This window comes from Polyodon spathula, chromosome 7 (genome assembly GCF_017654505.1).
Source record: "Polyodon spathula isolate WHYD16114869_AA chromosome 7, ASM1765450v1, whole genome shotgun sequence".
NCBI lineage: Eukaryota > Metazoa > Chordata > Actinopteri > Acipenseriformes > Polyodontidae > Polyodon > Polyodon spathula.
The window spans coordinates 59027636-59043754 of record NC_054540.1 but is presented as its reverse complement, the minus strand read 5'-3'; the positions used below and the strand labels follow the sequence as shown (position 1 = coordinate 59043754).

Below are 16119 nucleotides of genomic sequence, written 5' to 3'. Positions count from 1 at the left end.
AAGGTACAAACATGCATTCTGCTCCCAAATCAGAAGCTAAACCACATTAAATACAGTTCATTTCATAATCATCACTGACTATTTCATTATTTCATATACTGTTAAAATACAGTACCCCACCTTGCTGCTGTTGCTCTTCCAAAAACAAATGAAATGATGCCTCTATTAATAATATATGCCAATACGCGGAGTTTGTGAGTTTCTTTATATTTCATTTGTGCTCTAGCTTTTATTTTTTAACAACAGTATTACATCTTTTTGTAAAAACTGGAAATAACATTTAAATACTGAATATTTTATTTGAAAAGATAATGAACAAATGCTATTTATACCTTACACATAAAATAAACTGTATTTTTATGCGAAACCATTTCTGTGAAAAGGTATCATTTTTTTCACCAACATTAACCTTTTGCATGCCAGTGTGTTTTTAAATAGAGTATTATCTATTGCAACCTTTCTCGATGCATCATTTCCTGACTTTTCTAGGAACTGGCAGTCAGATACCTGCAGGATTCTCAAAGAACATTCATTATTTGACCAAGACGTGTGATGAACTTGAATTAAAAAAAAAACCTATAAAACCTCTTGCTTAAAGCACAGGCTGTACCATAAGCTTTTCATCCATGAATAGCTAAAGAGGTTGCTTTATTGCTTTATTGCAAAGAAATACTCCAGATCACCTTTAACCTTAAGCTAGCCTGAAATCTAGCAAGTCTTTTCTGCGGATGGCTTAACTGCATTCTATCCTGAGCTGTGTCAGGTTCCTCTGGGGACATTGAGAGAGTGCACACACAGCGAGCCAGCAGACGCTTCCCATAGCCTGCTCCACACAGACAGCTCTTCAGACAGCCCTCTGCACCAGCGATAAAAACTCAACTAAGTGACAATCACGTCCCCAAAAGGAACGCAATCAAATCACTTCTTCACATGTGGGGAAAGCTTATTGAAAATGACTCTTTCAAACACTCGGTAATGCAGTAGCTTTTCAGCACTTTCATAGCCCTGAAACAGGCTGTTTGCTGTCTTTCCCCAATTACAAACAGGACGTGCTGGCACATTACAGCTCCCCTTTCAAAAGCAATCACTGAGAAGCCTGAAATGCTATAGTACACATTCATGTCATGTTAAATAAAAAAACTATATATATGTGTGTGTGTGTGTGTGTGTGTGTGTGTGTGTGTGTGTGTGTGTGTGTGTGTGTGTGTGTGTGCGTGTATATATATATATATGTATATATAAAGACTTCCTGTAAAGTATTTTCATTTACTTGATGAATAGCACGGAGGAAGGGAATGGCTAATTTGATGACAGCTACAGAAGATGACTGAACTGATTCATTGGGCTTTCTTTACACCCAACGCACCCAGCAGCCCTGAAGTCAAGTCATGTAGAACTCATACGAAGCTTGCACTTAAAGATTCATGGACGAGCACAGCCAATCTGTATCTCTCAGGTTTTGCGTCCATCTGCAGTATATTTTGTGTGTGTGTGCTCAGGTTCTGTAGAGCAGGCTGACTGGGCTTCCTCTTTAGCATGTGTCTTCCTGATGCTTTTTGTGATGTGACACAGTAGCACAGGGTTGATTTCTAAAGTCTCTTTATTGTTTGAGGCAGTGCATTGTACACAGATGCAGTTCACCTCAAATCACAGTCACAATATATACAGTAAACTACATTGTGGACTGCCACACATGTGTTACATGTTTTATTACATGCATTGAGCACAGAACCGCTTGCTGATACATGCAGTCAATATTCGACTATGGTTAACTACAGTGCAGGGTGCCTGTATTATTAATGAAAGCAATTACAATACAATTTCTTATTTACTGTTCTCCAGATCTGTACTGTATATGCCCACGTGAAGGGCAGCACACTGTAGTGCTAGTTTTAAATTCCAGTAGTTGTTCTCAGTTGAATGCACTGGATAATGGCAGTGGGGATACATTCAGAATTCATTTCTTGAATAGAAATATGGTTTCTGTTCAAGTGTTGCTGCTGTTTGGAATGTCTGCCTCATTGCAGTGCAGAGATGCTTGTTTATAGAGCTGAAACTCACTGGAGTCTCGTCTGAAGGGCAGATGTTTAATGAGAGTAATGACTGGGCAGGGAGCGAACGTGCAGTCTTCTTTAAGAATCATGTCCCCCTTTAGGAAATATACTGCACTTATGTTTCTCATATCACTGTAATATGCTATCAAATGGCTTCTTTTTTTTAACCCAGAAGGCGATGAAAAACTAACCTTATTATCTAGTTCTTTTTTATTACAAAGATTTCTTCAGATTTTTTATTACAGAGTTTGTGAAGAGGAAGAAAATTTTGAACAACCATATCTCCATTCTCTTTAGAACTTATAGTGTGTATATATATAAATCGGTTATATATATATATGAATATAGATATATATATATATATAGATATATAATATATATATATATAAGTTCAGGGAAGGTGAAGGGATGTGCCTGTAGGTATACCTGAAGCAATACATTGTGAACTATCCCCAACTGACTTCTTTCCTTCCCAACCTACAAGAACACACAATCCAGTGTAAGCTCCCTATGGGCCCCCAGCCAACAGCAGAAACTCAGCACTACCAGGATTTAAACCAGCCAGCTCCTGATTGTATGACACCTTGCACTGCAAGAGGTATAGTCTTTTCTGGTAGAGCCACAGGGGACCTCACAGGACATTCTTTTCCATCTGGTCTAAAGCATTTTGGCCAAGACCCCATCTTGACAACTATATCTCACCTGATATCAACATTCACCTCATACTACATATTGAAAGTTAGGCTAAGGATAAGCTAGGGTCCTTATCGGTGTGCTGTGCTCTTACATGGCTCGAAAAATAAAGAGTAGATAGATCCATTTTACAAATGTTTTTCCGTCACCGTTTTATTTACCATTTATTACGAGTCACTTTTCCTGATCAGTCATCCCAAAACGAACATGTGTCGTCTCCATTTTGATGTGTACTTTTGTGCTTTGTGACTGTTAGAAAAATAAGGCTTATTGTTGTTTGTTAGTTTTAAACTAAAATAGTGGGCATTTTGAACTGCGGTGAACAAGCAGGCAGTCATGTTCACTGAGGTGGTGCAGTTTAGTTCTGCTCCTGCATGGAAAAACACAGCAGAAAACTGAAAAGGAATGTGCTGCAAACCCCAGAGGGTCAATTATCTCAGTAATAGATTTGTTTATACAGCAGGTTGGTTTAAAAGACAACATTAGTTCAATTTGCAATATTGTTTATTTCCTGATGTCAATCATTGTTGTCCTTAGCCGTCCACAAACCGCAGAGCGACAGTCTTCTTAACAACAGAGGCTCCGTTCTGCAAACTAACCGATTCAGAAAATAATGCATGCGACAGGATATTTTACATTAATAAATCCTCTCTTTTTGTGCCTACATCATTCGGGTAATGCTTAATTGGCAATGCAAATCCATGTTTAAAAATAACCCAATTCAATAACTGGTAATAATAATTTACTTACATGGAAAAAACGGATGTTTAACTTAAGAAAAACAAAACAAAACATTGAGTCAAAATAAATGGAAAAAATGGCCCTACAGCTAATAATGTATGTCCTGTGTTATAGTATTAGGGGCCTATAGCCATGAAGTAATGTTAAAGCTGAAGACTGATCATTTTTATTTGTTAAATAACCCCTTTGTTTAATGCTTAGAAATTTTAAAACAGATTGCAGTGAACTCCATGGAGTTTGAGAAGTTTCCCTGCCAGCATTATAAGATAGATAGATAGATAGATAGATAGATAGATAGATAGATAGATAGATAGATAGATAGATAGATAGATAGAGATAATGTGAATTTCGGTAAGTAAATATGTATTGCTGTGTACTGTAGGCTGAGCAGCATGCAGGTGCCTTGCGCAGATTTCAAGACCGAGTTTGAACAGATGAGGCATTGCCTGAGTTATTTTATCTGCTGTCACTTTAAAGAGCAGCAGGAATTCTCCTCCAAGGGGCTGCCAAACAATGACATTTTATTTTTAAGCACAGCTGTCTCATCTGTGACCCAGAGTCTGATTTAAATATCAGAGCAGCTACAATGATGGATCGTCGCCCTTTTTTGTGTGTGTTTTATCTTATTAAAAGACATGGGACTCCATCTTGTCTGTAATAACCTGGATTTACAGCACCACTTGTGTAGAAACCTCAATCCTTCTATTGCTACAAACTGGCAGTGTCAATTATACTTGCCTTTTTGTCACACTCCGATCAAGGTTCACGTCTGGTCTTACCATCTTTATTTCATCAAAACCTCGGTGTTCTGCGTGTGCAAATCATCTTTTTCCCAAGTCATTACTGGAAGTGCTGGTTTGTGTCCAGCCTCTGTCCAGTGATATCTGCATGACAGTTATCTAACTGTAATCAAATGTGTAAGTGCTACAGTGCAATAGAAGATGCAGTCGCGCTGTAGTCTGCAGAACACTGTTAATCTAGTGCCATTCCTGTTTTGGTTACGTCTTTTAATTATTGGTTTGTTTTTCTTTCATGAACACTGAGTGAAGCCTACCGGGGCCTGGGGGTGTTGGCAGAGTTAGAGTTACAGTCTATGCAAACAAGACCATGTTTTATGTATGGCTATTCTGCAAAGATGCCCCTATCCTACACCCATACCAGGTGAGAGACCTCTCCAGTGTGTCACATCCTTAATCACTGGCTAATTAAAGATGAAAAAGTCAAATTTCATTACTTTGCAGCACTAATTTTGAGCTGGAAATCACATTAAGTTGAAAGGTGATGACGGTTATATCACTAAGCTGCAAGGAGAGCTTTTTTATCAAGGGTCATTTGGCTACTAATAGATTTGGGGCAATCAGACTGTTGACTGTACTACATCACTGCTGTCAGAACAATCCAAGGTCATTTCCAATATGACAGTTACCTGAGCTGATAGATTGCAGAACAATTCACTCCTCTCTCTGGGTTGCTGTGATACCTTTCCCCTATTGCAACTTAGGCACTTTGTTCTGTAATGTTGTCTCTCATATCGGCATCTTCACTGCAACTTGACTATTCTCAGCCCTTCCCTCATGGCATCTGCTAACAAGATATAACTATAGGGAGAGCGAGGGATAAAGTGAAATTGGATTATTTAATCAAGGGGCTAGAAGAGAAGTGGCTTTGTCTTTGAAAAGGTGCAGTGTTTACAATCTTTTCAGATTGTTCACAAATAGCTACCTCTGGAGCGGGAGCAGTTTGTCACGTTTAGTGCCCCTTTCCTTCATCTCTCTCTGCGTTGCGTGTGCTAGGCGAGGGCCTGGAGGTGTTACACTGACATCTCTACAGTAGTTTACAGATTTATTACAACAGCTCAAGCTTTATATCCTTCATTAAACCTGCCTGCATGAAACACTCTTTTTATTTTTATTTTATTTTATTTTTTTTAATTTTCGGTCAGTAATTAGTCATATACAAACAATAAGCACCCATGTGTGAAAATGTTAGACCACTTTGTGTTATAATTAGACATCCTAAACAACTTATAACAAGCCTCATGTATTTTATCATTTGTGGCCACTGTATGTGTTCCTTTTTTGTTTTAAGTTAATTACACGTGTGGCCTATTACAGTCATCGTTTTAGTCAGACAATCTCTTATTTGCCTATTTTGACTATTTTCTGTTCCAGTGGTTTGATGTCATATGCACAACAAATCAAAACTACAGAAGCAATGGGGTGTTCTGTTACATGTGCACACTGCTGTATAGCACTGTGTGAGCAGTAGTGTTCTGAGATACGGTCTGACTCCTATACAATCTGCGTATTGCTGCAGACCTGATCCAGTATTGTACTATTGCAATATTTCATATCTCTTGTCATAACAGGTAATATTTATAACACTGGTGATACAGCCAGCTTGAAACCTGAGTGCTGAGTGGCAGGAGATGCCTAGATTTCTTTTTCTCTTCACTTAGTGATTATTTTTAAATCAGGCATGCAACTGTGTACCATTGGTTGCCATGGCACCGAATCACTTACTCAAAGAACTGCAACAATGTTGAGCAGAGCTTTGCTGGTCCCAAACGCTGTCAAGTAAACAGAAACATATAGAATTAAATAAAGCTTTGCATGATCCAGTGCGCTGTATAAGGTATAGAAAGCTCTTAATCCAGTTTAGAACCCATTAACATCTGATATGTATTTCACTGCCCTGTTATCAAAGTTCTGTTGAAAATGCTTCCCAGTACTTGCAGCAGTGAGTGCTTATGAACATATTCAAGTTATAGCGGATCCCCTTAATACAGTATAGTAGTACTAAACACACAAGGCACACGCTGTATGAATACCATACCATTTACCAACATGGGATTACAAGGTAGCAAGCAGTCTTATGTATTTGACTATTTTTAAAATCATTAAGTGCACTAACAGTAAATCTTGATATGGAAGAAGTTTTGGACGGCAGCAATTGTCTGAATATACAAGTTCAGCAGCTCAGCTCATCTGCTTCCTTATTGAACAAAATGTGCTTCCATCTGGTATAAAAGCTTCTGCACGTTTATGACTATGTAACTGGCAGCAGGCTACCATTGCTCTTCTAATTGTGAAATGCAGAGGGCAGTGATAAAGTAATGAGTGAATCAGTACGTGATCCTGATGCTGTTTGAGTTGTATTAAATAAATAATATTAGCTGCTGTCGATTGACAGGTCAGCAGGATGACTACAGAGAATCAGAGGTTCAGAATCTGACTGACAGTGTTTAAAAATAATCTAGAGAGAGAGACTTTGTCTTGTAACCAGAGGCTTTCAAGTGACAAGGTGACCCAGTAAAAGATGTAATAATACCAAAGGAATGTTTGTGTCTTGCTAAAGCTGCAGTGTAAGGTGAGGGCAGGCCTGGGTGTTACTTTTTATAGTGCTTCCTCTCTCTTGTGTCTCACCTGTGTATGCAGAAGCGCTCTGGAGTCTTGGCTTGGAGTGCCGGCGAGCTGATTGGTGTAAGCTCACGAAACATGCCCTCCTGTTGAGGCAGAGCAATGTACTAAGATACAAATAGAATTAGGATCCATGGACACTGGGATCCATTTAGATTAAGGATCTGCAATAATAACAATAATAATAAAAAACGTAATAATCTATAAATATGTCATAACAGGTGATTACAAAGTAGCAAAGCATCCTGGGTCCTTCTATCAGTCTTCCTGGCAGTCAATCAGATTGGTTTTCTCAAGCCAAGCATTGCAATCTAAAATCTAAATATAATAAGGACTCTCCGTGTTGTGAATCCCACAGCAATGTGCAAAAATAAAAACGATGGAGCGGAGATCAAACGCGGTATTCATATTCCTATCCGCATGTATAAAACATGACTGCCTTTTGATTTCCGTGTAATAACCTTAAGTCTTCTCTCCTTGTAAGATAATTCTATTGAACGTCATTGGGTGAAGACACTTCACATCAGAAGCACCTATGCACTGTCTCTGAATTGCACTCCTAGCTTTCATCTTTGTATTACTAAAATAAAACATTTCCTCTAATTTGAACTCCCTCTTATTACTATTATTATTAAAGCTCTTGAGAAGTGTGAAGTCATTTGAACGATTTATCTTTAATCCAGGCACCTGGAGTGTGGAACTTGAGACAGAAAGAAGAGCCTTTGTCCGTCTCAGAGATTATTCAAAGAATGGGGAATTGTCAGAGGAATCAATTGTTACTTCAAACTGAAGGTTACTTGTAATGAAGGCAGTGGCGGTTTAATATTCCTGCGGTGTACAGTGCCTAATCACTCTACAATTCATGGCAGTGGTAGAGTTAATTCTGGGATTATCCTGTTAACTCTGGCATTAGCTGGTGGAATTGGCTGGATAATTCTAGCACACTGTCTTGAGGGACTGGCTTAACTGGTGATGAGGAAGTCTAATAAGGCTCAGGCTGGCACATGGTGATGCTGACTGCTTGCTCACTTGCTAACACTATCAAATATATTTATGGAAATGTTAAGAAAAGCAATGTGGGATCCAGGCATGATAAGCATACTGTATGTTGATCTGTTAATGGCACAGTGTCTGTAGAAATCATTTTCATTGGGTCGTTTAAAAAGTCTACCAAAAAACCTAACAAACTTGCATGAATTGGAAAGAACTGTTCATATTGTGTTATTTAATTAAACCTGTTTCCTGCTTGTTCCAGTAGTAAACAACCCAAGAAGCACACAATGCTGAACAATGTTTCTCTTCCACCCCAAAGGTAACCCATTTAACCTGGTCTGCAGGGCATTCTTTGCCTACAGCGGAGAGTCCAGACCGATCATCTACTGGATGAAAGGGGACAAGTTTGTTGAAGAACTGGAGGGTCACATTAAAGAAAGCGAAGTCAGGTATCAGAAGCATAGCTCTTTCTCAGTTATGCCTGCAGACGATGACCTCTGACCATCAGAGTGGCAGCTGAAAAAAAAAAATTATATATTGTTTTGGAATTGTTACCTGATGTAATTACATTGTAACAGCATGGTACGGTCCATTCCAATGTAATAACACACTTATTCCACCAGGAGTAACCATGTAAAAGCAGGAAGCATGGTTAGTAACCCAGTTATTACCATGTTATTGCATGGCTATGTGTGCTCTGTAATCTAAAGCTAGCACACAGCTTGCATTGGGAGCACTTAGTGTGAACTGTTGAGAAGGTGATGTTAGAAGCCTGTGGGGTTTTGCCGCTGTGTTAGATGGAATTAAGCTCCACGTTCTTTAAGCTCTTAACCACGTCAAGGTGAGGAGGGCATCATCTCTGGGAGCAGGCAGTAAATCTTCGTGGGAGCGGGTGAACTGCAGAAGCATTACATATGGAGCCATAATACAGATAAATAGTTTGCTAATGTACAATGCATTGCAGAGAATATCATTTCATTAGGCGAGCTGTTGAGTGGATTTTGTTCAATTCCTTTTCATTCTTTTACACCTTAATCCCACTCCAGGCCATGTATCTTAGAAAGAAAACAAAACTTCCTCTGCTAGTAATTACCACATAAAACTGTCATGAAAATTGAACCGGTACTATTCAATGACAAACACGAGGCTGGAAGCCTATAGGGCACTGAATTGTACCTGAGAGTCAGGAATAACACAATGCATTCCACTACAACCGCCCTGGCTGCAGCACGTAATTAGAAATCTCACTTCCCACACTTATCAATATCTAATGTGTTTTCCGAAGGACAAGCTGTGAAACAATGCCTGTTTCTCTACTAATAGTCATACAGATGCACAAGAAAAGAAAAAAAAAGCACCAGTATTTAAAATTTCAATCATTCAGTCGTTCAAGCTTTTCAACACAAGGATAAAAAAAAGAAAGACAATTGTGAAATGCATGTTTGAACAAAAGTAAACCGAGATAAGAAACAGAGCCTGTAAACATTGGCTTTTCAGAGACTCTGAATGACGTGAATGACAACTCTCTCAGTGTAAGATAAAGAAACCTTTCTGTTTCCTAAAATAAAATACATTTGAAGGATACTGATTGGTCTCTCCACTTTCTGAGAGAAACAGCTTGTCATGTGGCAAGGGAAATATAAAGCGGGTTTGAAACTGGAATGTGTACTACCAAGACACAGTAATAAATAACTATCTGCTGTACTTAGAGCATTCCACCCACACGCTGGACACTGGATCACAGCCCATGTGTTACTGTACTTAGAGCATTCCACCCACACGCTGGACACTGGATCACAGCCCATGTGTTACTGTACTTAGAGCATTCCACCCACACGCTGGACACTGGATCACAGCCCATGTGTTACTGTACTTAGAGCATTCCACCCACACGCTGGACACTGGATCACAGCTCATGTGTTACTGTACTTAGAGCATTCCACCCACACGCTGGACACTGGATCACAGCCCATGTGTTACTGTACTTAGAGCATTCCACCCACACGCTGGACACTGGATCACAGCCCATGTGTTACTGTACTTAGAGCATTCCACCCACACGCTGGACACTGGATCACAGCCCATGTGTTACTGTACTTAGAGCATTCCACCCACACGCTGGACACTAGATCACAGCCCATGTGTTACTGTACTTAGAGCATTCCACCCACACGCTGGACACTGGATCACAGCCCATGTGTTACTGTACTTAGAGCATTCCACCCACACGCTGGACACTGGATCACAGCCCATGTGTTACTGTACTTAGAGCATTCCACCCACACGCTGGACACTGGATCACAGCCCATGTGTTACTGTACTTAGAGCATTCCACCCACACGCTGGACACTGGATCACAGCCCATGTGTTACTGTACTTAGAGCATTCCACCCACACGCTGGACACTGGATCACAGCCCATGTGTTACTGTACTTAGAGCATTCCACCCACACGCTGGACACTGGATCACAGCCCATGTGTTACTGTACTTAGAGCATTCCACCCACACGCTGGACACTGGATCACAGCCCATGTGTTACTGTACTTAGAGCATTCCACCCACACGCTGGACACTGGATCACAGCCCATGTGTTACTGTACTTAGAGCATTCCACCCACACGCTGGACACTGGATCACAGCCCATGTGTTACTGTACTTAGAGCATTCCACCCACACGCTGGACACTGGATCACAGCCCATGTGTTACTGTACTTAGAGCATTCCACCCACACGCTGGACACTGGATCACAGCCCATGTGTTACTGTACTTAGAGCATTCCACCCACACGCTGGACACTGGATCACAGCCCATGTGTTACTGTACTTAGAGCATTCCACCCACACGCTGGACACTGGATCACAGCCCATGTGTTACTGTACTTAGAGCATTCCACCCACACGCTGGACACTGGATCACAGCCCATGTGTTACTGTACTTAGAGCATTCCACCCACACGCTGGACACTGGATCACAGCCCATGTGTTACTGTACTTAGAGCATTCCACCCACACGCTGGACACTAGATCACAGCCCATGTGTTACTGTACTTAGAGCATTCCACCCACACGCTGGACACTGGATCACAGCCCATGTGTTACTGTACTTAGAGCATTCCACCCACACGCTGGACACTGGATCACAGCCCATGTGTTACTGTACTTGGAGCATTCCACCCACACGCTGGACACTGGATCACAGCCCATGTGTTTACTGTGTGAGTAAGCTTATTGAATTTGGCGCATTTTATTATTATTATTATTATTATTATTATTATTATTATTATTATTATTATTATTTATTATTATTATTTATTTACTTCTTATCAGATGCCCTTATCCAGGGCAACTTGCAGTTGTTACAAAGAATCACATTACAGAATGAATGCTATTAGTTTTTAATCTTATCAAACCCCAGGCAGGGGTGCAATTGTTTTGAAGATTGGTGCTAAACAGTTTTGAAAGTTTAGCACCAGAGAGCCAACCGGTGCTAAATCAACCCGCATCCTGCTTTTTAGTGATAAGCGGTATGAGACACAATCCTGTGTCTATATTTATATGTATAATCGCTTAAGACCAAAATTGCATTATTAAGAAACCAAAGACGGCAAACCTGAGCAGCCCAAATGGTCAACATAGTAACAAAGCAAGAGCTCATGAATTCAGCTGCACTGGATAGTTAGAAGGAAAGCTGGCCACATTGTTGATGCATTTCATTGATGGATTAGATTTACAATTAGCTGCAACAACTGATTGTTTTAACTGATATGCATTTCTTCAAACCATGACTCTTTTCTAATCAACAAAATATGTTTAACTTTTGCGGTGAAATGAAGAGGCTTGCGAACACAAAACATTATTGTATAGTATTTGAAAACTGTAAAATGCATTGATCATTCTCTGTTAAGTCCACTGTTGCCCACATACCTTTTTGACTTGCTGATTGAGTTGATAATTGGGTAAGAGTGCGCTGTGAAGACATGTCTGTGACTAGTTTCTGTAGTTAAGCATCCAACACGACTCAAACCTTCTCTCCTGTGTATGACGATGAGTGTGGGTGGGTCAAGTGACTAGTCCAGACCCAATGAGAAACTATCATCATCTATGGCTGCCAGGATGTTATATGAGGTACCCTAGCACCAAAATGAGTAGCCCTTTCCGGGGTCCCTTCCTGTTCTCATCCACACTGATTGACACATTTCAATGGATCACAAGGGCACTTACAGTTTAGTCCAAGCTGCGACCATGCTGATAGACATGCATGTGTGGGTGTGCACTGAACCCGTTCAGAGATGCAATTCAACTGTCTGAACGAATTACAAATGAGAAGGGTAACAGGACACTTGAAGGCCAGTGCTCCTCTCTGAACCCCAGCACTGTCTGTACAGTATAGTGATGATGCACACTGACAATCACGCACAATGTAAATGCTACAACCAACAAGAAATAGCACTTTTGGGTTTGTCTAGAAAGTCACCCGGTGGGATTTTAGAATCCTTCTCTCTCTGTTAAAGTTTTTAATGACCAGTCACATGTTGGTAAAACTTTCCATAAGTTTATCACTAGTGTCTTTATGCTGTTCAGACAATTCCAGCACAGATAATATTAATAACTGGGCTTTCTGTGGAAAATTCCACTCCCCAACCCCCCAGAAAGCTGCTGTTGATTGAACAGCGAGCTGTTTGTTTGGGTTATATCTGGGGTTGCATATCCATGCTTTTCTTTCAGCTGATTCCCTTCTTTTTCATGTTCCAGGACAATCAAAGAGTACCTGGGGGAGAAGGAGGTGGAACTCTGCCTGACTTTTGACGCTGTGGAAGAAAACGACGTTGGGAATTACACCTGCTACGTGGAGAACCGCAACGGACGCAGACACGGCAGCGCCATTCTGCAGAAAAGAGGTACAGCCTTCTGACAGGCCGCATTAACACACAGACGCTATCTGTGACAGCTCCCTGGAGAGGAATGAGAGGATTGAAACCCTGCTGTTTAGAACAGGCGCCCTGTTGCTGCTGCTGCTGTTATAATGGAAGAGGTGATCGGAAGAGAATGTGTGTGCCTATACTGCAGCTCATCGCAGAGGTGCAGTATGAACAGAACAGGACTGGATCTTCAGCACTCTTAACACTGGGGCTTGGGGTATGTGCTCATAAGCACTGCTACTGCCTCTCAAAAGGGCACATAGGGGTAAAACCGAGCCGTGCATAATCATCTTTCAGGACTAAGTCAATAGGTTTACTTTCCAATCAGCTTGTCCACCTGACCAGTCTATACTAGCAATGCCACTCTTCTCTTTGGTGAGTCTACTTGAGCTTATTGTCACAGTGAGGGTCACAAACAGGGTCTGGCCGCCGACATCCCTGATGTTGCTCATTAACAGAATCACACCCTCCAAACAAGCTCTCTATTAAACCTGCAATATGCAGAAACAGAAATCCCATACTTGTTGACGTTTCATAAGAATCGTTATTCCTTGTCAATAGTCATTGTACTGTGTGGCTTCACTGTTTAATAATGGCTACACTATTAATCTGTAGCCATATAACCCTTGAATCTATAAGCTGTGTTCTTGGTCTGCTGATATAATGCAAGTATCATTGTTCCTGTATAGTGGGTCCAAAAGCCCAGAAGGGGAAATCTTGTTTCAGCTCACAAAAATAGACCACAATGTTCCTTAAGGTATAGCGGTATCATTAATTCTCTCAGCCAATCAGAATGCCTGGATTACTTAAACAGACAGACAGTTCTTGGGACAATTCATAGAATTTGTTTTAGAGCCCTTTTAGTTACTTTGTATTTAAAAGAGGTTTTAGTGCCCTCTAGTGGTATAGTTTTGAATAACCTTCTGGAATTTTTTCATGCAATACATTTCAATAATTGTTATTATAACAGTACTTAATGCAAGTTATAGTTATATTTCTAGAAACCAAGCAAATTTGAGAGTTGTTTTTCAAAGGCTTCTGTTTTTCTAGCTCAGCTCCCAGAGGTTTAAAATGTTAAATTAAATATAAGGATTGTTCAGTTTCTATTTTCTGGGTTAAGCATTATAATCTTGCCCTACTGGTGACCATAGGAAACACTGCAGAGATATCTAGACATGGTTAAAGACATGGGAGGAATTGATGGGCTTTGCATGGATCCTGCCAGCCCTGATCCCATCAGTCATTCCCTCTAGAGATCATTACCTCTAATAGGCTTGATAGATATAAAGACAAGGTGAGATTCTCCACCTGCAGAACCTGAGAGGAAAACACTGTCATGGACAACACCATTGCAACCAGAAAGAAAAAGAAAAGAGATTGCAGAGATCACACACACACACACACACACACATATATGTCTGATGATCACTGGTAAAGAAGTATGTGCACTGACATATATTTTTTAGTGCTGGAAAAGGTTTTATTATCAATCAGTAGATCAGCAAGTAACCATAGCAAGTGCAAAAAGACTGATGCCTTTGTACTGATTTGAATTCAGTGGTGGTTTCCTCCCTGCCCTGCCCTGTCCTGCTGGGTCTCTGCCCTCTCTGTATCAGCACAGCACAGCACTGTTCTGGTTTTCTCACCTGTTTCCTTGGACAGATCTGTACAGACTGGAGCTGGCAGGAGGCTTGGGAGCAATTCTACTGGTGCTGGGTCTTCTCACCGCTGTCTACAAGTGTTACAACGTGGAGATCATGCTGTGCTACAGGAGGCACTTCGGGAGCGATGAAACAGAAGACGGTAAGTCAAGGGACTTGTGTGAATCCAGCCATCAGCCTCAGCGCCAGGGTGTGGCTGGAGTCTCTTTGTTACCATGCATCTGTAAATGAGAACCAAGTTTAGAAAAGGTACTTTCTGTCTCATCAGGAATCAAAGGCAATGTAAGAGTGAGTGACATGCCTAACTGATTAAACCGAAGTGTTAATATTTGGTTCTGCTTCTGGCAGATTATACTTCACTTCCAGCCACAGCCATACAGGCTTTGATCAGAGACACTGAAGACAGAAACAGCATTTCCTTCACAGCCCATGCATTCCCATGTCTTGACTCTTACATTGAAAACATGTACCCAAGATGAAGCTGAATGAAGAGTTCAAGAAACATGCCGGAAGAAATTCCAAAGAACTCTGCCAGGCCCACCTACTCTACCTACACAGCATGCAGTGAAGTTGAGAGGCCACATGGCTGGCAGCCAGGAATCTCCGGGCATGATCAGAAACAATTACAAATACAGAAAAATATATATTAAATAAAAGAAGGCAGCGTCACCTTTGTGATTCACCCCAGCCACCTCTTGCTGCTGCTGTGTATGACTGTCCGTTTCTTTTTACAGACAACAAGGAATATGACGCTTATCTGACCTACAGCAAAGTAGAGCTGGAGTCGATGGAGCTGGAGAGCAGTGAGGAGGAGCAGTTTGCTCTGGAAATCCTGCCGGATGTGCTGGAAAAGCACTATGGATACAAGCTCTTCATTCCGAGCCGGGACCTCATGCCCAGCAGCGGTGAGTAACACTGTCACAAGCTGTGTAGGAATATCTGAACTCCTCGAGCACCGAGCAGCCTTACAGAAACAATGCTGGACCCGAGGAGAGACGAGTAGACGACACATGCAGAACAGTAACAGTAATCGCACATTGTAATTATTTCTACAAACATGTATGAGTTATGAGGTTATGCCCATGTGCAATCGGAAAGGTTTAAGGGGGTTGATGATAAAGTTTGCAGAAGTTGATGATAAAGTTTGCAGACAGCTATGACGCTCACATTCTAGGCAGTGACAGACAGACAGTTTTTCAGATATTTGGCCTGTTTCTTGACCTGACTTATTTTAATGTTGCTAGAAATAAACAAACTCAAATAGAAACGGTTCTGTAAAAGCTGATACTGTATACCGCAGTGAAAAGCTAAGCGTTTCTTTCTGCCTGTCCAGCGACCACCATAATCTTGTCTAGTAAGAGCGGTTAAAACTGTATGATACTCTTTCTAATGCTGATTCGGTATGATGATTGCTGATTGATTATTTAGTGATATCTCTACAGGGATAATTGTGCTGATGTGTTTTACGATGCAAACACGCAAGCCGAGTTTGTGAACGCACTTGTGAGACTGGGGGCCTTTCACTGGGTAATAAATACCCTGTGCATAACAAGCAGTTGTAAATTAACATTTCATAGGCAGTGAGTAGTGTAAACATCAGGTTATCCTACAAATGTAAATTGAATGTAAGGCTCACAG

General features: G+C 40.9%; 1 protein-coding gene across 1 annotated transcript in view; it reads left to right on the top strand.

Annotated features, from left to right (window-relative positions):
* Window positions 1-16119, top strand: part of LOC121318961 (X-linked interleukin-1 receptor accessory protein-like 2) — a 36886-nt gene that overhangs the window by 17228 nt on the left and 3539 nt on the right. Inside the window, exons 2-5 of the mRNA XM_041256194.1 lie at window positions 8220-8349; window positions 12654-12799; window positions 14483-14623; window positions 15216-15386. Of these exons, the coding sequence (XP_041112128.1) occupies window positions 8291-8349; window positions 12654-12799; window positions 14483-14623; window positions 15216-15386 (517 nt within the window). The 5' untranslated portion in view covers window positions 8220-8290. The remainder of the gene's footprint in view (window positions 1-8219; window positions 8350-12653; window positions 12800-14482; window positions 14624-15215; window positions 15387-16119) is intronic.